Here is a 20,392-nt window from a genome sequence, read left to right on the forward strand (position 1 = left end):
GCTATTCCGCCGTCATACCACCCTTTTACCAATTTGCTCTGTGCTATGCGTGCTGGTTTATTTCCCCATAGTAGCCCGGAGACCTGAGCCAATATCTTTTTTAAGTAGCTTGATGGCACTGGGAATGGGGTATTTTCCAATTTCCCTGAAGTTTTAAGAATTTTTGCTTCAGTATTTTCTTGCAGATTTCATCAACAATTTAGCTTATCATTCGAGGAACATGTTAAGGATTTTAAGGACCCTTGGCCAAACATATTTTGGAGACCCCTGCTCGGAACAACTTTGGTATTACTAATTTCAACTCATTCACACCCTCTTAGGCAAGTTCACAGGCAGTGTAATCTTCAAAACTATTGGGGAACAGAAAAAAAAACATATTTTGGGGACACCTATTTGGACAACTTCGAATTAATCATTTGTACAAATTACACACCTCGAAGATGAAATTCCCACGAGGAAGAGGGACAAGAACGGAGTCAGGCTTGAACATCCTTGCAACTCTTCAAAAACTCCAAATTGAAAAATAATTCAATTTCAGGCTGCTTGTATCCCTCACAAACACCTCCAGGGCTTCATACCATCTTACCTTCTCGAAAAACTGATGTTTGCTGGTGCTCAACAGGTGCTGAGGAACGCAGAATTCGTTCTCCTGGAGCCTTCAGCATTCAAGCAAGAACACTGAATGACGCATGTGTTGTAGGCAGTGCAAGGATTAAGAACTCCCTTCCACCAGTTGTATGTACGATCCCCTGTCACGCTACCTTTAAAAAGCAACTCAACATCTTCCTGTTTCAAAGACACTTTGGCTAAGGCTGAAAGCATTTCATCCCATTCCCCTTACCAAGCTCCATTGCCCAACTTTTCGGTGATGTGACCCTACTTGCTCTGTTTTGAGGCTCAACTGTTTGCATATGTATATTGTTAACCATAACTGAACTCCTGTTCTCTTGTTAAGTGCCATTTTGCACCATGGCCCACATTCGTGCTACAGAAAACTGCAAATAAATGAATAAATCTAAATACCAGTGAATGTAGATATTAAGCATTATTTTAAAAATGTCATTAATTCAAGAAAGATGCTTAAACATTCAAGTATTCTACAATATTTCGAAGTAGAGATAGTTGAGTTCAGTATAGAAGTCACAGGCTCTGACTTTAGTCAACTTTTTTCATATAACTCTAATCATACACATTCAAGCTTTTAACCTCAAAGTAATGTCTCAAGTTACACAGATGTTAACACAGGCTCAAGCGTCACACAGGTAAGCTATCGCCAGTGCTTCACATGTAGAGGTTACAGTCTCAGATATCAACTCCTGAGGCCACAGAAATCATTTAAAGTTCTGCCTTCGAGCTATCTCTCAAGTTACACAGACTGTACAAGCTCCCACCTCAGACACCAGACCTATTCTGCATGCTGCAGAGATCTCAGAAGCTCGAGGTTCGAACAGCTATCCTTACACTTCTAACAGTAATGCCACCCCTCAAATGATACATATTTTATAGACACAGGCCCCTAACAGCAGGTTAAATCGACCTTACATGCTCAATCATATGAAAGCAAAACATTCCCTCAACTTACCAAGTCTTACTGGCAAACAAAGCAATCTCTTATATTGAATAAATCCTACAGGCCCATACACCAGGCATGGCACCCTTATCTTAGATTACATAAATGTCACCAGCTAAGCTGTTGTAAAAATCTCACTGGCACAGACTTCATATAGCAAAGGTATACCTTAGGGTATACATGTTTTACAGGTTACAGTCTGACAGTGAGCCAAGGGCACTATCCTACAGAGGTATCACATGCTCAGATATCAGATAAGACAGTTATACGATTGGTTATATTTTTCTTAGAAGAGTGGCATCTGTCAGGAAAGATGTTCCTCAGTTTACACGGATACTATTGACTCTGGTCTCTGAAAGTAAAGCTATCCCTTAAGTAATGATATAAAAAAATATCTAGAGAGCTCTGAGATAAATGCAGTCACATGTATGCAACTCACTAAAGACTGGAATATGGTTCACAAAACTGGGTGTTAAACTTGTAAGCCCAACAAGAATGTTTCACAGTGCCACTGATACATTTCCATAAGACCCAAATATAACTGAAAGACAAAAACAATTGGTGGCTACTATGATTAAAGTAGCTTTTACTAAAGGTATATGCCTAAAGTATTTAGAAGTACTAGCCTTGCTGGAAAACTGGGCACTACCCTTTTAGGAAGAACACAACTACACCAGTAGTACAAGCATCTCCCACAAACAGGCCAGGAACAGTGCAAACAGCACAGCAAAGCTCTTGGCACTGTCCAGTAGTTTAAACATTATTCTCAAAAAGGGCAGGAATCACTAGCAGCTTTGGGGTTTATCATGGCAGAACACACATGGTTCAGGGAGATAGATGAGGTGGGGAGATAGCCATTCAGCAGCCCCCTGCAGAGCTAGGCTCTGGGCACGAGCCCTCTTCTTAGTAATCTGATGTGGAGCCTACACTTGAAGCAGAGTGGCAGAGTGCAAAGGAGTGAATGAAATCTTCACTCTATGTACTTTTTCACCTACACTGATAGATTAACGCCTAACTGAAAGCCAAATATGGATGTGAAATATTGTCTACTTTTTTCATAGAAGATGGTGTGAGAACACAAATTGACATTTGTGTTGGCATTATCATTAGAGACACAAAGGATTGGTTAAGCAAATTCTAAACCGCTTTCTCTTATAACAAGGTTGTACATCAAGTCCTAGAGATAACCACAGTCTACATTTATGTAAATGCATCTCATACAGAGAGTCTAAAAATCCGGCATGGAACGTCCTTTCACAGGTCAATGCAAGATTACCCTGCGCTTTACTACCTACGCTAGAATGTTCCGAAGCGCCCTCTGCAGCTATCAAGAATGTGACCAAAGCACCAGGGCTCAAAGGGTGGTGTTGTGGGGCACTCGAAGGGCTTGCAGGAAGCATAGCTCCTCCCTAAGTCCAAAGGTCTGGCCCAGAGGAGATGATCTACATTGGTGCGCGCTGTATTTGTGAATGTGTGTGTATATGTTGAGTTAACTGCACCAGCACACGTCGAGTAAGGGCACTATCTGCCAGTCTTACTACACCTCCTCCACTTTCACCTCCTCACCTAATATAGTTGTATTCTGGCAAAATATGTTTTCAAAAGTATTGTGAGACACAATTATTGTGTGGAAAATATTGTGATGTCAGAATTTGAAACAGAATGAGAGGTGGGGCGGAGCTTGCCGGCTCGCAAAATGGCCTCGAGGTAACGGAGCTCCTCTACACATTCGACTCTATCCGTCAACATCCTGGCATTATTACCAACTGTCCCATCCCGATTTGCGTAACCTGGATAGCGGAGGCACTCCTGCGTTGATCTATGCCATGAACAGCCAGAAGTGTGGAGCGGACACCTTGTAATACCTGCAGAGAAGCAGTGAGCTGCACGGACCGCCATTGGGGCCTACTACGCAGGGTGTGCTCCCTGGGGACGCCTCTGCAGTGGTGGTGCGCCTGCTTTCCCGATCGTCGCAACACACCTGGTTGGTGACTCGGCTAGGGGGGCGCGGGAACTGCTTGTGGCCCGTGAGCGCTCCAACCCCGTTTTCTGCATGCCTGACCTGGGGCGTGGCCGCGCTCCACAGTAGCAGCGCGGAGAGACTGTGGGACGCCGCGTTTCGGCCCGCAGGTGACCCAGCCCCTTCCCTTGCGGCGTGACACACCAACGACTTGCAGAGGGGGTGGCGCTGTCTTCGTTGTGGCCCCCCCGTTGGTGTGGACTGCCGCGGAAGAAGGGTGCAGCCCGGTGCAGTGGACAGAGAGGCTTAGTGACAGACTACGAAAAAGCTACCCGGGATCAAGGTGCTGTGCCTGCTACAGCACTGCTGCTGGGAGAGTTGGCGCTCTGTGTATTCTTGCCTTGGCGACATGTGGCCCGTCGCCTGTGAATAATGAGAGCCCTGGGCAGGAGGAAGCTGCTTAAGTAAGCCCTTGGGATAGGCTCTACCTTCCTCCCTTCCCGCTTGCGGTTGCCCCCGTGCTGGGGGTGTCGATTTGGAGGCTGATTCTAATTGCGGGGCAGCTGGCCAGGCCGGCTCTGGAGCGTAGGACAGGTTGTGAAGAAGCTCACCTCTGCCTATTCCATGTATTGACATTTAAGTCGCTGATCGTCCTGGCGCAGCGAGCGGGGAATACACTCTTGATTGCCTGACTCTACCCTCGCCTTGTCTGACGCAAGTCCTTATTGCATGGGCCCCTGTGGCGGAGTCACTCTGGGAGGCAGTGGACAGCGTGGTCCCTCTAATGATGGGGAAGGTGTATAAGGTCCAGACCAAGCTCCCATTTGAACAGTGCAAAGCGGGAACACGGGAGCTGGGAGACTCTCAGCCTCTCCCAGAACAGTGCGACATGGCTGAAGAAACACCTGCAGACCTCCGTCAAATCCTAGAAACGATGCAAGCAAGCCTCAGCTCGATAGATGGGAAAATAGACTCATTAGCCAACCATATGGACCGTATGTCTGAACGCCTTGAAAAACACTCTGAAAGGCTAGATATGGTGGAGAGGCGCGTGACGGAGGTGGAGGAAGCCCACATGGAGACCAACGTGGCACAAAAGCAGATGAATAAGGTCCTCGCACAGCTACAAGACAAAGTGGAGGACTTGGAAGCCAGGTGTAGGAGGAGCAATATTCAAATTACTGGCCGTCCAGAGTCTACTGCCATAGGAAACATGGAATTGTTAATTGAAACCCTCTTAATGACACTGCTGGGCCGAGAATTTTTCTCCTCCATGTTCGTGATTGAGCGTACATAGCGCTCTATGGGCCCTAGACCTCCGCCAGGTGCACCACAGCGCCCAATTATTGCTAAGCTCCTGAACTACAGGGACAGAGATGCGGCCTTAAAAAGAGCTAGAGAAATAGGGGGCTTGCAGTATGAGGGCTACCCCATCTTGCTATTCCCTGACTTTACTGCCAAGGTTCAGGAAGCGTGGAGGCAGTTTGCTCTGTTGAAACGTGCATTGCCCAAGACCTGGACTATGCTATGCTCTATCCTGCACGTCTTATAGTGACGATGAAAGGTGTCTAAAAGATCTTCCTAGATCCTAAATCACTGCAGAAAGCATTAAAGGACTACTCCGCCAACCAGCCGCGCAGGAACGATTCAGAACATTTGCAAGGGGCTACAGGAGGTACTATGGAGGAAAATGACTAGAACAGAGCCTATCACTATACTCCCAATGGAATATATATAAAAGGGAAAGAGGAGGGTGGGCTGGGGTATTGTATCTGCAAAGCCTGTTGCATCCTGAATGTTATGCTGAGTGGACAGTCGCTGCTTCCCGGTCTGATTATAGTGGGGGGAATGGTCTTACCATGTTAGTATTTTTGACGCCCAGATGGGTCGCGAGTGATCATGTTGGCTCCCCTCCTAGTAAAAACAATGAATGCATGGTCAAGCTGGTGTTTGGGGTGCAATTCTGGCGCTAATACTTCCTCACTTAACGCTTATACAGGATAGGACATTGAGATACCCTTATTTACTAACCTTGATGTGAACTGTGGTTTGGACTTTGGTAGGCATCAAAGCTGGCGATCACTGCGTAACGACTCCTTGAGAGGAACGGTTATTGTAGTTCTCAGGAAGTTCTATGTTCAATGCTAAGGAGATTAGTAAGTAATTGCTGGTTTCATGGGGTGGATTTCAGAAACCTGGGTTGTTCATGTAAGCAAGTTTAAAAGATGGGCAGAACAAGATGCCGCATTTGATTTTCGATAGCTGAAATTCTCACTCGACTATAGCAGAGTGAGCATCGGTGGAGAGGCAACATCTGCCCCTGTGTGTGCTCCACCTGATGGCACTATGTTGTCCTTGTTTGGGTATTGGAGAGGAGGGGTATCTTGTTCGTGTCCAGTTGGGGAGGATGCAACACGGAGGGGAAGGAGTTTGCTGCTGTTTCTTTCTTGAACCATAGTGAGTGCATTGTCCATAAGGTACATTTCAGACAGGATAGTCAGTTGACTTGGCTAGACGCCATGGAGATAGCCAGGTACACCATAGATGCTCAGTTATATCTAGGATGACCCAATGCGACAGTAACATGATCACATGCCTGACATGGAACGTCAGAGGCCTTAATAATTACTGCAAGGTTCCTAGTGTTATTGCATATCTAAAATGGCACACCATAGATATTGCCCTGTTGCAGGAAACCCATTTACCAATAGATAGTAAGATCCTCACGCAGAGTGTTTTACAGGGTCTCTTCAATGCATCAGGGTTCTCGTTGCACGCCACAGGGGTGCTCACATGGGTCAACCCGAAGTCAGGAATTAAATTAGACCCGGTTATTGCAGATGTGAAGGCCTTGACTTGCTAGTGGTCAATGTGTATGGGCCCCATTACGATTTTCACAAGTCCTTGTATAGATACTGCATTGCCGCTGATGGTGGGAGGCAATTTTAACTGTGTATTGGATCCAACACTGGACCAATCGGGTGGTCCAGTTCGGCGCACTTCGGCCTCAGCGAAATCTATTGTGGGTGCCAAGGTACGCCTAGATCTGGTAGATATTTGGCGCACTCGTTTTCCGGAGCAAGGGGGTTTCACACACTACTCCGCCCCGCATGAGCTGCACACGATAATAGCCTATTGGCGAGAGCTCTATTCCCAGCGGTCAGGGAATGTAAGGTTCACCCCCGTACCCTATCAGATCACGCACCAGTTCTAGTGGCGCTGTGCCGCCCAGAGAAAAGACCCAACCCATTCACATGGAGTTCCCCCCCCCCCCCCCCTATTTGTTGCTCGATAATGCCTTTAAGGCAGATATTTCTAAAGCTATAGAAGATTTTTTTGCAAACAATGCAGGGTCAGTTTTTAGGTTCTGTCACGATTCACTCCATGTGCTCTCCTGCCCACCACAAATTGTGGGGCTTTCCAGTGTTGTAATAGGCTACCAGACACTCCCCTGTATGCACAGCCTGACTTCCAGGCATTTGGACACCATTTAGGAATTGACATCCATTCCCAATCCATGCCGGGTTTTGTGGAAGCCAGTCTGCTCATGCTGGAAACCTCACTACCTCTAATCCCCTGCTCACTGCTTCGTCTCCACCCCTGCAGGCCAAGGATGGGTGGAGGAATTCAGCTCACCTGTGGCTGGCTGCTGCTGGCCTGCTCACACTTGATGCATGTGTTTACTGTGAGCTCCTTTAAGCCCCAGCTCCCTTCAGGCCAAGGTTGGTCATTGTAGCTGTGTTCCGTTGAGACCAGTCCTTGTTCCTGAGCTTTTGCTATTCCTTGATTCCTGAGCTATAGTTAATCCCTGTTCCTTGATTCCTGAGCTATAGCCATTCCTTGTGCCTGATTTAGCACTGCCTGCAGTGCTGCCTTGTTTCCTGAGCTATAGTTAGTCTTTGTTCCTGTTCCTGGGCTACAGCTATTTCTTGTTCCTGATTTGCACTGCTTGCAGTGCTCTCTTAACTCATTGTTTCCTGAGCTGTAGCTATTTCCTGTTTCCTTGAACTAGCACTGCCTGCAGTGTTACCTTGACTCCTGAGCCTTAGCTCAATTCTTGTTCCTGCCCCAGCACTGCCTTCTATGCTACTTTGTTTTCTTGATTCCTGAACCTGCACTATTCTAGTATACCCTCGTAGCATCCCCTTCTGTATATCCTTTTCCAGTCCCTGCCTTTCATTCCATTTCCTTGGTTCCCGATCCTAGTTTGCTGTCTTTCTATTCTGCTGTCTTGCTTCTGTTGCCTTGTATGTTTGTTACCTGCTTGCTGACAAGTGTGCCCTGTGATTTCCTTCCTTTCCTGTTAAGCACTCCTCCTTGCTAGCTCCTTGCTTGTGTTTAGTTCTACCCCTTGCTGTAACTGCCTTGCGTGTTCCTGTTTGATCACCAGTAAACGTGGGCACAGCTGACTACCGAAGTGGTGTTCCTTGTCCACTGTGAGTATTGTCTTTAAGTTACGTTTATAACATCATCATAGGTATCAGCTCCACAGACCCTGCCTTTGCATGCATATCCTACATGTGGGTATTTGCAGTCAGTATCTGTAACAGCAATTGTGGGTGAGGAACTTACTGAGCTTCAGTCTTACCGTGTGGAGCTCCTGAGTGCTTTACCCCACATTCCCTTTATTGTTAATGTTGTTTTATATATATATGTCTCGCACGTCTGTCCTGGGTGTAGTTAGTCTGAATGCTAAATTGCCTCGTGAGTGCCCTTCCTTTCTGAGTCTTAGCCTTCTTGTTTACTTGTACAGGCTTCCCCTTTGGATCCCTTTTTCTCCTCTGACTCCCTGTGTGATCCTATGCAGCGCTGTACTATTATTTCTGTGCACGGTACGTTTTCTACCCAGTCCTTTGTTTAGTCCCTGACTGTGATCCTGACATAGACCCAGACAGGCCCTGACAGGTTCTCCACAATCTGGGAAACTTTCAAAATTTATATCAGAGGCATTGCAATTTCTAAACACTCGGGGGTTCTGCGCCCTATTAGGAGTAGGCTAGATAGCCTGGAAAAACGCCTAGCTGAGCTGGAGTTGGATGTGCGGCGAGATGGGGAAGTTAACAGTGTAGAAGAGTTGAAAAAGTCATTGAAGGAGTACCATGAAGTAGCCGACAGTGAAACCAAACATATGGGTAAATATACTGTGGCCAGAAGCTATGGGGAGGGGGAACGCCTGGGAGCCACGCTTGCACCGTTACTGCGGCATAGGAGAGAAGCCTCAATGATCACAGCAATTCAGTCAGATGGAGAGTCATTGGTCGACTCGAAAGTATAGCAAACCAATTTAGACAGTACTACACAGAACTGTATCTCTCTTGTGCGCATGAAGACGAAAATATGGTTCAGGACTATCTTGAACACATAAAGTTACCCTGGCTCACAAATGAACATTGTGAATACCTGATGGGTCTCATCAGGTATTCACGATGTTCATTCGTGAGCCAGGGTAACTTTATGTGTTCAAGATAGTCCTGAACCATATTGTTGTCTACATGCGCACGGGAGCGATACCGCTGGAGGCCTGGGAAATCCATGAGGCCCTAAAGAGTATGTGCTTGGGAAGTGCCCCAGTGCAGGGCGGCCTAACAGTGGCTTTCTACAAGGAATTCAACTGGTAACATTATTCGAAGAGATCAGTGAATCAGGAGAGATGCCCCCATCAATGAGAGAGGCCATGATAGTCACTATTTTGAAGCCTGGTAAGCCACTGGACGAGTGCTCCTCGTTTCATCCACTGTCATTATTAAACATAGATACCAAAATATATGCTAAGATTTTAGCCAACCGTCTTGCGCAGCTAGTCCCGAAACTGACCATCACGGAACAGGCAGGATTTTTCCCAGAGCGGAACCTAACTTATAACTTGCGCACCTTTTTTGGAACAAACCAACATGTTCATCCTGTGGTTAGTGCTGCTGCAGTCTTCTTGGACGCAGAAAAAGCGTTTGATTCTGTAGAATGGGCATTCATGGGGGCAGTACTAAGGAGGATGGGGGTTGGCAAAAATATTAATTAAACTGGTGGTGGTTCTGTACACCTCTCCCTCTGCAAGAATTAGAATTGGGAATATGGTCACTGCTCCTGTTAAAATATCTAGAGGCACCAGACAGGGATGCCCACTATCCCCTCTCCTATACACTGTAGTTGCAGAACCCCTAGCATGTGCGCTTCGGGAATATCACAGATTCTGAGGACTCCGTTTTTCCCAATTACAATCTAATAGTGTCATCGTATGCAGACGACACCCTACTTTATATCAGAAACCCAGAGGCTAATCTGTCCCCGCTTCTCAGAGATGTTGTCCGATTCGGGGAGCTTTCTGGTTAAAAAAATTAATTGGAATAAGTCCATAATTATTCCTTTGACCAAATGCACGGCTCCTTTTGATTTGGATTTTCCACTGACTTTGTCTACAGACCCAGTGTGCTATTTAGGTGTACACATTCATACTGACCCGGAGATAATCTTCAGGGAAAACCATGGTAGGGTGGTCACAAAACTTGAGGAGGATGTGGACTGCTGGATACGACTGCCTATGTCTTTGCCCAAGGTTTTTGTTTCTGTTTTTAAATATACCCATGGCCCTTCCAGCTCACTTTTTTAAGTCTATCACCTCTATATTGACGAAATTAGCTTGTGTGGGGAAACAGCCACAAGTTCAGTAGAAGGTCCTTACCCTACCCGACAGGCTGGGAGGTCTGGGAGCCCTGTATATGGACCTTTATTATAGAGTAGCACAAAGTTTGCATGCGTTCCATTGGATTAATCAGAAATTGGACCCTCCTCATTTAAACCTAGAAAAAGTGGCTGCTGCCCCTGCCATTCTCCCATCTCGCTTGTTTTGTGCTCCCGATCGTCGCACAGGTGTTTTAGACTCAATTAACACCACTGTGAACGTGTGGCACAATCTGATAAAGAGGCAGGCAAGCAGTATATTATATTCCCCAATTACTCCGCTGGAAAGGTGCGCTTGGCTGCCTATGAGTGGAGACCGGGCAGCGGTCAAGGCATTAAAAACTATCAGCATTTCCAAAGCTGGTGACCTCTTTGTAGAGGGTAAGGTACGTACGTGGAAGGATGTAGTGGCCGACAGTCATGAAGCCACACCATTGGTACAATTCCATTATAATAGGGTGCGCCATGCCTTGCGAGAGCTCCTAGGTGACGAAATGACAGAGCCGCCGGAGATAGCTCCTTTAAAATTAAAATCAAAGTCTCCTTATAGACTGGTGTCTAGTATTTACGGAATAGTACAAAACTACTGTAGAAACTTTTACACTAAGTCGAGGTTGATGTCGCAAACTGACTTTGATATGATTATTAACGACGACACCTGGCGATACTGTTTTGAGTCGACGCAGCGAGTCTCCTTAAACAGCCGTCATCGACTAATCCACTTTAAATACTTACAAAGAGTTTATTATATGCCTGCACGCTTATATCGATATGGGTTGCGCGAAACAGCTGAGTGTGAGAGGTGCAGAGTGAGTCCAGCAGATTTTCTACATGTGGCCTGGTTATGTCCAGGGGTTGCCAAATACTGGAGGCAGATATTCCAGGAACTAAGCGAGATGACTGAGGTGCCTATTTCTCCAGACCCCCTGCTCGCCCTACTGGGCTATACTAAGCAAATAAAGAAGGAAATCCGAAGGTTGGTTGAAATGGGTTTACTAATTGCAAAGTGGAGTTGCGATGCGCTGGGTGCGCGGCTATCTCCCACTATATAGGAGTGGTTTCGAGACATGCTGTATTGTAATACACAGACGGAACTGTATAATGAGCTGCTTCCCCCCCAGAGCTGTCCCAAGAACTTTTGGGGATTGTATCAAACGTACTTAGTAGGAAAGGTCCCATTGGCCTCTGACTAGATAATTGTCATTAATGGGAGAAACGTGGGTTGAAGTAACCTGCTGTGGCACTAAGAAAACAGGTGTTACTGCTGCATGCTGCACACTGTAATGCAGATGAATATCCTAGGTAGATGAATTATGTGTGGCTATATTTTTTACCTGTTTCACCTGCCTATTAGCGGGTTTGCTTGCTGCTGCCCCCCAGAAGGCGGCTGTGATTGGGGCACTTTGGCAGGCACTCCATGATGCCCGTAAATACTGTCTGCTGGGACAAGACTTATACCTGGTGTCAAATTAAGTTAGTAATCTGATGTGCGTACCAATGTATGTATAATGCACAGAGATGTTTGATGTGAATTTCTGTGGACACTGCTGTGGTTCTTTTATGATTATAATTTAAAAATATTTAGTTGTGTGTTATTGTTTTATGTTGTCATACGTTATTATTGTTTCGTTAAGTTTGTTTGATTAGTTTTTGTGTGCTTTTGGGTTTTTTTTATTTGGTAATTTATTTAAAGTTTTTATAATTTATGCAAAAAAAAATTCTGGTGGGATGTTGGGTTGGAAGGGACTGAGGTGGGAAGTTTTTAAATTTTTTTTTAATTGATTATACATTTTGTATAAATTTTAATTTGGTAATTTGACATTTTAGTTATTTAATGGATAATTTCTAATATATGACAATAATTTTTATTTGTTAATTGCTTAGCTAGATAATCGATTGTGCTAATTATTTAACTGTTTTGAATAACGTAAATATTAATTTATTATAATATGTTTAAGGATTTGGCAAACTAATTAATTTATATAATTTTTTCAATAATATTTTCTTATTATTTTTATATTATTAATTATTTTGTGGTTCTTGACATTTTAGGGTAGTAATGAGGAAAGTATTCTAAATCTAGTTTTGAATTTTTAAGTGATATAATGGTTTAAATATAATTTTATGTTCAATTTGATCTTTATTGTTAAAATGTTTATGAAAATGTATTTTATGTTTATCTATTTTATATATGTATATTATTTTGTTTTAATTTATGATAGGAGAAAATTAGATGTGAGATTTCTAAAGTTGAACATTTCTCCTATTGTTGCTTACTCTGGGGTGGGAATAGTAGCACCAACATAATTGTATCTTCAACGGGGAGCTGAGGGGTGTCACACCACCCCTAAAAAGCTGGGTTTTGCACCTGCCTTCCTTGGGTTTTTTTCTGAACAGCAGAGTAAACACCAAATGCCCAGACGTGTTTACATGTAAAAATAGACATTTAAAAATGCATCTAGCAAAGCTGATTTCGCTTGTTTGTTTTTTTCAGAGGAAGGCTCCCAGACACCTGTCCACATGTAAATGTAAATGTAAATGTATGGATACTTGTATAGCGCACGACTACCCGGAGGCCTCTCGGCGCTTGTACGAATACCGCTGTGGAACCCATCCTGGCTTTTCCCTGTGAGGCGTCCACTCCTGGGCACCCCCAAGGTGAAGGCCAGGCATCCTTAGCGTTGTGGGGGCCGTTGTGGAGATTAAGCAAGCTATTGCCCAGAGTTGCAGAGTGGGACTCCATGATTAGAATGGCACCGAGGCGAGAATTATCAGGTCCGTGGAATTTTTTTGAGCCCAAGACCCGCCGAGGCGGGGAATTGAACCCTGGTCCCGGGCTAGACCTCTGCATCAGGGTCTGCCGCTCTAATCATTGAGCCACACTTCTCCACATATATATTCCATGCTGGAAAGCGGGTGGAATGAGACAGTAAGACAAAATACCTACTGCCCCATCCCAATTCCGCAAACTACCTTTATTATTATCGTGTTCATATATACTAATTTTGACCTTGGAACATGCATGCTAATCCTGGATTCGGCATGTGACCTAAGCAATGTTGCAAGACTACTTTGTACCCCACATCACATTGAGTGTTTTAGTAATGTGAGTAGCACAGCATATCATTTTGCTCTATATAGTACACCTGAAATTGGAAATGCTTCAGCTGACAAACATTTTCTCTGACCAGTGCTTGTTGCTCTTTGGAGTTCATGCCGTATCACATGCATATCATCAAATAACCCTTGCGGAGAGAGAGAATGATACACACACTTAGCAGCTGGTACATTACCATACAAAAGTATCTTATCGGCAATGAAACCGTAACTGTGAGATTTTACATAGGTTGCTGTAGCAGACACAGGCGGAAGGGGCTTAAGGGGTGGTGAGAAGACTGTCAAACCAATGAGCTGTACTTCAGCACATATCATACATACATACCTGTTAGTTTTCCAAATGTGTGGTACATCAGGGTCATTGATTTTTTTGTTTTCATATTGGGCATCCAAAAAATCAAAAAAGAATTTTATGGCGACAGGCACTTTGTTTCCTGACACACCCCAAATACTTCTGAAGAGCCCTTCCACTGCTGAGTCTACCGCCACCTGTGGAGGAAAGGATCAGAAGGAATACAGTATTCTGAAGGAACCTTCTATGAAGTGACTATTTAGCCATACTTTCAATGCTGGATTTCTCACAAGCATGAGCTGCATCTGTGCGCATATGTGCGCACATATAAATGACACCAAGGGCCTCAAACTCGTAAGGTGCATTTGGTAAAAGTGGTCTCAATTTAAATAAAGCAATCCTTTTCTTGATGCAGCCCATGTTTAAATGAATTAAAAGTTTTAAAACCGTTTCTAAGTCTAGGCAATTGTCCAAGGGACCACTGCTTAAAAATGTTTTGTCAACATTCACAAATAAATTAGCTACCACCACCTTTGTGTTAATATTACTGCTTTGCGAGTGGAATTCGGTTGCAAAAGATTATTATACACCATAAGGAATCAGTATTTGGAAAGGATGCCCTAAACCCCTCTCATTCCAAAACTACCAATTTGACATGGTTTCCGTAATCCATTTAAGGATTCTAAAAACCTCTTCCAAATTTTTAAATGGCCTTAGTATATTTAGCACTCCCAAAACCTCTGATTTACCGAAACCCTTGAAAAATATCGACTTACTATTTAAAACTAGACTGATGAGCGCATTCCAGCTTTGAACATATCAAAGAGTGAATTCCTTAACCTAAGATCTAAGGGGCATATGTATCAAGCCCTTTTCCCGTTCGCAATCGGGCCGATTCTCAGAATCGGTTCGTTTGCGAACGGGAAAAGGCCTTTTGGGATGTATCATTCCAAAAGGGCATCGCAAATTAGAGATTCGCAAAATTTGCGATTCTCTATTTTGCGATTGCATTTAAGGAGTCGCAACTTCAAGTTGGTGGTAATTTGCGATTTCTTTGAAAAATGCACTTTTTGCATTTTTCAAAGTGCCATGTGGCGCACATATATGCCCTTAGGGCATGTATGTGCGCACCATGTGCACACATACATATTTCAGGGGTGCAACAGGGTGTCCTTTTGACACCCTGGCACCCTTGAAATTGCATTCTCAATTTTCAGTTCTCTAATCGCGAATCGCAAATTGAGAATATCTTCCCATTCATTCCTATGGGCCTCCTAGCCCATAGGAATGAATGGGAAGGTATTCCTCAATTGCGATTCGCAATTTGCGAATCGCAATTAAGGAATGCCAAGGAATCGCAAAATATTTTGGAATTTTTTATTACATGCCGTTTTGCGATTCTCAAATAGCGATTCTCTAAAAATCGCCATTCGAGTATCGCAATAACGGTATCTGATACATATGCCCCTAAACAATTACTTCAGGGAGACCTCAATAGGGGTGGGAGAGTATTTTGTTTTTAATCAACTGTACTCGTCTGCAAAACCTAAGACTATTCCGCCGTTTTCTGTTGGTTTCACATCTGCCTGTATCTGATTAAAAGACAGGCTGAATGCAAGTCTATTGCCCTGAAACACAAGAATTCCTCATTACGAGAGGAATGCGAGGAACAATGAACACTTGGGGAGTCCTGCATTGTCGAGACAGCCCATATAATAATCTTAATAGTACATGCATTAAGTCAATTACACCACCCCTGACAGTGCAAGAAAGCACCTTCCCAGCAAGGGACCCTTTGCTTGGCATCTGCCTGCTAGAATGTCCTGAGGACTATCCAGGCAAACTCCCCTTCAGGTGAAGTTCAGTGCTTAATTTGAGCCTGTGGTTACCGGTGCTCCGCACTGCCACTTAATTGGTTTCCCGTGCTCAGCATCGGCACATATTTGTCAACACTGCACTTATGATAAGGAATATGCTTCTTACCAGTATGCATCTGTTCTTGGCATGTAGAGCTGCAGAGCCACGCACTTAGGATAGTAGATCTCCGTTTCTGGTGTTGGGCTCGGATGCTTGCAGGCTGTTGTTGTCTTCGGAAGAACTCTTTGGTCACGAGATAGGTGACTCCTCCCTTGGACGACAGTGTACATGGGCATCAACTCCATCGTTAGATTGTTTTTCGCCATGATGGGAAATGATGGAGTTTGTAGAAAAGAGAGAGATGTTCATGTGTGATGTCTAAGTAAGATAATGCTGGAACAGATACAGGTCCCGGGGAGGTGGGTGTGCGTGTGTGGCTCTGCAGCTCTACATGCCAAGAACAGATGCATACTGGTAAGTAGCATATTCCGTTCGAGGCATATGAGCTGCAGATCACACACTTAGGATAGACTATATAGCAGTGTCTCCCCTAGCGGTGGTCACCTGTATCAGTTGCCGCAGTTTGGAATAAAGTTTTAAGGACAGCCTGACCTACAGAAGCTTGTTGTTTTGCTTGCACGTCAACACAGTAATGTTTAGTGAAGGTGTGTGTTGTAGACCATGTGGCTGCCTTACAAATATCTTCTAAGAGAATGTTTCCTAAGAATGCCATGGAAGCCCCTATTTTGCGTGTGGAATGCGCTCTAGGGGGAACCGTTTGTGTGCGTTTAGCCTTGTGGTAGCATATTTGGATACATTTAACTATCCACCTAGCTATCCCAGACTTGGAAATGGGGTTGCCTTTATGTGGTGGAGAGAAAGCAACAAACAATTGTTTTGTTTTGCGGAATGATTTGGTTCTGTAAATGTAGTAAAGAAGGGCTCTTTTAACGTCTAAGGTATGAAGAGCTCTTTCAGCTACCGAGTCTGGATTTGGGAAGAACACTGGTAACTCTACTGATTGGTTAAGATGGAACGGAGATATGACTTCTGGAAGGAATTTCGGATTTGCTCTTAGAACCACTTTGTTACGGTGTAATTGTAAGAATGGTTCTTGTATGGTTAAAGCCTGGATCTCACTTACCCTTCTGAGGGATGTGATAGCGATAAGGAAAGCCACCTTCCATGTGAGGAACTGTAGTTCGCATTTATGCAGAGGTTCAAATGGGGTCCCATGAGTCTTGTAAGAACAATGTTTAGATTACACACTGGAGAGGGTGGTAATCTGGGAGGAATAACTCTTTTCAGTCCTTCCATGAAGGCTTTGATCGCAGGTACTCTAAAGAGTGACAAGTGTTATCTATTTTGTAAGTAGGCTGCTAATGCTGCTAGGTGGAGACGTATGGATGAGTATGCCAAATTACATCTTTGCAAGTGCATTAAGTAGCAAATGATGTCCTGGATGGATGCATCCAGTGGGTTTATATGATTGTTAGCGCAGTAAATGGCAAATCTTTTCCATTTTGCAGCATAGCAGGCTCTAGTGGTAGGTCTTCTGGCTTCTCTTATAATATTCATGCAGTCTGGTGGCAGGTTGAGGTAACCGAACTCTAGGACTTCAGGAGCCAGATCGCCAGAATCAGTTGACGTGGATCTGGGTGTCTGATTTCTCCATAGTTCTGGGTTAATAAGGACGGGGAGAGATGCAGTTTTTGGTGTGGAACTAGCGAGAGTTCCAGTGGTGTTGGGAACCACGGCTGACGTGCCCATGTGGGAGCTACTAGGATCAGTTTGAGAGACTGTTGCCTGAGCTTGCGTACCACGAATGGAATGAATGGGAGAGGCAGAAAAGCGTACGCAAATCTGCCTGACCAGTTCATCCATATCGCATTGCCCTTTGACTCCGGGTGGGGAAACCTGGCGGCGAAGGTTGGGCATTTTGCGTTTTCATGTGTGGCGAACAGATCTATGTCTGGTTGGCCCCATTGTTTGAAAAAGGGCAGTAGGACTTGGGGATGTAGTTGCCATTCGTGGATCTGTTGAGTTTGTCGACTCAACAGATCGGCAATTTGATTGTGAACCCCTGGAAGGTGTTCTGCAAGTAGGTATATTTTCTGGGGAATGGCCCATCTCTAAATGTTCTGTCCGAGCTGGGACAGCTGGAGAGAATGTGTGCCTCCTTGTTTTTGTATGTAATACATGGCTGTCATGTTGTCTGTCCGGATGAGGACAGTTTTGTTCTGGAGATGTAGTTGGAATGATTTTAGTGCTAGGAACACAGCTAGCAGTTCCAAGTAATTGATATGGAGCACTTTCTGTTGAGTGGTCCATTTGCCCTGAGTGGTGTGTCCGAGGAGATGGGCTCCCCATCCTGTGAGTGATGCGTCCGTTGTCAGCACTATCTGTTGAAGAGGCTCTAGGAACGGCCGCCCTTTGGACAGGTTTGGTATGTTCCACCATTTCAGAGAGCGATGTGTGCGGCTGTCCACCAACACCAGATCTGTAAGTTGTCCGTGAGCATGGTTCCACTGACGTGCTAGACATTCTTGCAAGGGACGCATTTGAAGTCTTGCATAAGGCACAATGAAGATGCATGAAGCCATCATGCCTATGAGTTGCATGAACACTCTTGCTGGAAGAGAGTGTTGGATTTGGAATTTTGTGATAAGAGCTTGTATATTGGCTATCCTGGCTGGGCTGGGATTTGCTAGGGCTGTGGAGGTGTTTATGGTGGCTCCTAGATACTGATGTATGTGAGAGGGTTGGAGATGAGATTTGGGATAGTTTATTGTGAATCCCAAGTTGTGTAAGATTTGGATGGGTTGGTAAGTGTGTAGAACACATTTGTTGGATGACTTGGCTTTTATTAGCCAGTCGTCTAGATACGGGAAGACATGAATTTGTTGCCTTCTGAGATGTGCTGCTACTACTGCCAGGCATTTGGTGAATACTCTGGGTGCGGTTGTTCCGAATGAAAGGACTGTAAACTGGTAGTGTTGTCCGTCCACCACAAACCTTAGATACTTCCTGTGGGCAGGATGTATGGGAATGTGGAAGTAGGCGTCCTTGAGATCTAGTGTGGCAAGGAAATCGCCTTGTTGCAGTAGTGGGAGCACTTGTTGAAGAGTGATCATATGGAAATGATCTGAGTTGATATACAGAGTTAGGGGTCTGAGGTTGAGTATTGGTCTTAGAGTCCCGTCATTTTTGGGGATTAGGAAGTAGAGTGAGTATACCCCTGAACCCTGATGTTCTAAGGGAACTGGTTCTATTGCGTGTTTTTGAAGCAATGAGAGAACCTCTTGTTTGAGGAGCGTAAGATGGTCTGGTGACATGGAATGCTGTTTGGGCAGTATGTGTGGGGGGGTAGTTGTGAGTTCCAGGCAGTAACCATACTGGATAATTTGCCTTACCCACTTGTCTGTTGTAATGGAGTTCCAGACAGGTAGGAACTGTTTTAGTCTTCCCCCGACTGGAGTGGAATGGTCTGGGGGGAGTGGAGGAAAGTCACTGTTTTGTGGCAGGGGAGGTACGAGTGTTGTTATTACCTCGACCTCGCCCCTTGTTGTGGTTTCCTCCGTATCCGCCTCTAAAATATCCTCTACCGGGGGATGTTTGTGTAGCGGTTTTGAATGTGGAGGGGGTGTCTGCTCCGATATTTTTGGAGGCTCCACTATAGCGCCGAAAGGAGCCACGTGGTTGGGGAGACTGTAATGCTCCCATGGACTTAGCCGTCTCTGTGTCCTTCTTCATTTTTTCAAGGGCAGTGTCTACTGCTGGCCCAAAGAGCTGTTCCTGATTGAATGGCTGACTAAGTATGGTAGTTTGTACCTCTGGCTTAAAGCCTGAAATGCGTAGCCAGGCATGTCGTCGAAGGAGCACACTTGTGTTAATGGCTCTAGAGTCAGTGTCTGCAGCGTCAAGCGCACATTTGATTGCTGCATTTGAAATAAGTTTTCTCTCCTGGACAAGGTCATTTGCCTGGGTTTTATATTGGTCTGGCAGATGTTGTAAGAGAGTCTCTAATTGGTCGTAGTGGGCCCTGTCATAGCGTGCTAGTAGGGCTTGGGTGTTGGCAATACGCCAATGATTAGCGGCTTGTGCTGCTACTCTTTTGCCAGAGGCTTCTAACAGTTTGGATTCTTTGTCTGGGGGTGGCGTATCTCCTGTGGTTTGGGAGTTGGTGCGTTTCCTAGCATTGGAAACGACCAAAGAATCCAAAGGGAGTTGCCCTTTGATGTAATTAGGATCTTCAGGGGCAGGCCTATATTTCTTTTCTATCCTTGGGTTGAGAACCCTGGCACAGACGGGGTCTTTAAATACTTCGGGGCGCGTTTTATGACTCCTTTAATCATGGGCAGAATTTGTACAGACTTTTGAGATTTTTTTAAAGTGTCTAATAGGAAGTCTTCCTCCGGTGCGTCTGAGTGCATTGTGACGCTGTGGTAAAGTGCCGCTCTATTTAATAATTGGCCAAACCCCAGGTGATCGTCTGGAGGCGATGGTTTGGAGGGATATGGCTAAGGCTCAGGCATGTCTGGTAGAGGGAACGCCCAATCATCCAGCGGTGAGGTGTCTGGATCCGTGAACGGATCATTAGGGTAATTCCCACCCCCTAGGTCATCATCATCATCCTGTGGAGGTGGTGTATGTGATGGGGAGGGTATAGGTACGGGTGGTGTAGGCGGAGGGGGTGGGTTAGGAGGCAGTATAGGTGAGGAAGGAGGCATAGGCGATGTTGCAGAGTCCTTCCTGTTTACAGGAACTGGAACAGGTGGTGTGTCCAGTTTCCGTTTTTTACATGGCACCGAGGTGACATGTCCAGTCTTGGGGTCGATGTAAAACTTTTTCTGCCTTGGGTCGATGGGATCTGGATGAAAAAGTTCTTGTTCTTCAGGAACAGTCTTTGGTGCCGATTTTT

General features: G+C 45.1%; 1 protein-coding gene across 1 annotated transcript in view; it reads right to left on the minus strand.

Moving 5' to 3' along the window:
- Positions 1–20,392, minus strand: part of PLXNC1 (plexin C1) — a 464,687-nt gene that overhangs the window by 31,706 nt on the left and 412,589 nt on the right. The window contains exon 27 of the mRNA XM_085653399.1: positions 13,648–13,811. Within this exon, the coding sequence (XP_085509525.1) occupies positions 13,648–13,811 (164 nt within the window). The remainder of the gene's footprint in view (positions 1–13,647; positions 13,812–20,392) is intronic.

This window comes from Triturus cristatus, chromosome 4_1 (genome assembly GCF_964204655.1).
Source record: "Triturus cristatus chromosome 4_1, aTriCri1.1, whole genome shotgun sequence".
NCBI classification, from domain to species: domain Eukaryota; kingdom Metazoa; phylum Chordata; class Amphibia; order Caudata; family Salamandridae; genus Triturus; species Triturus cristatus.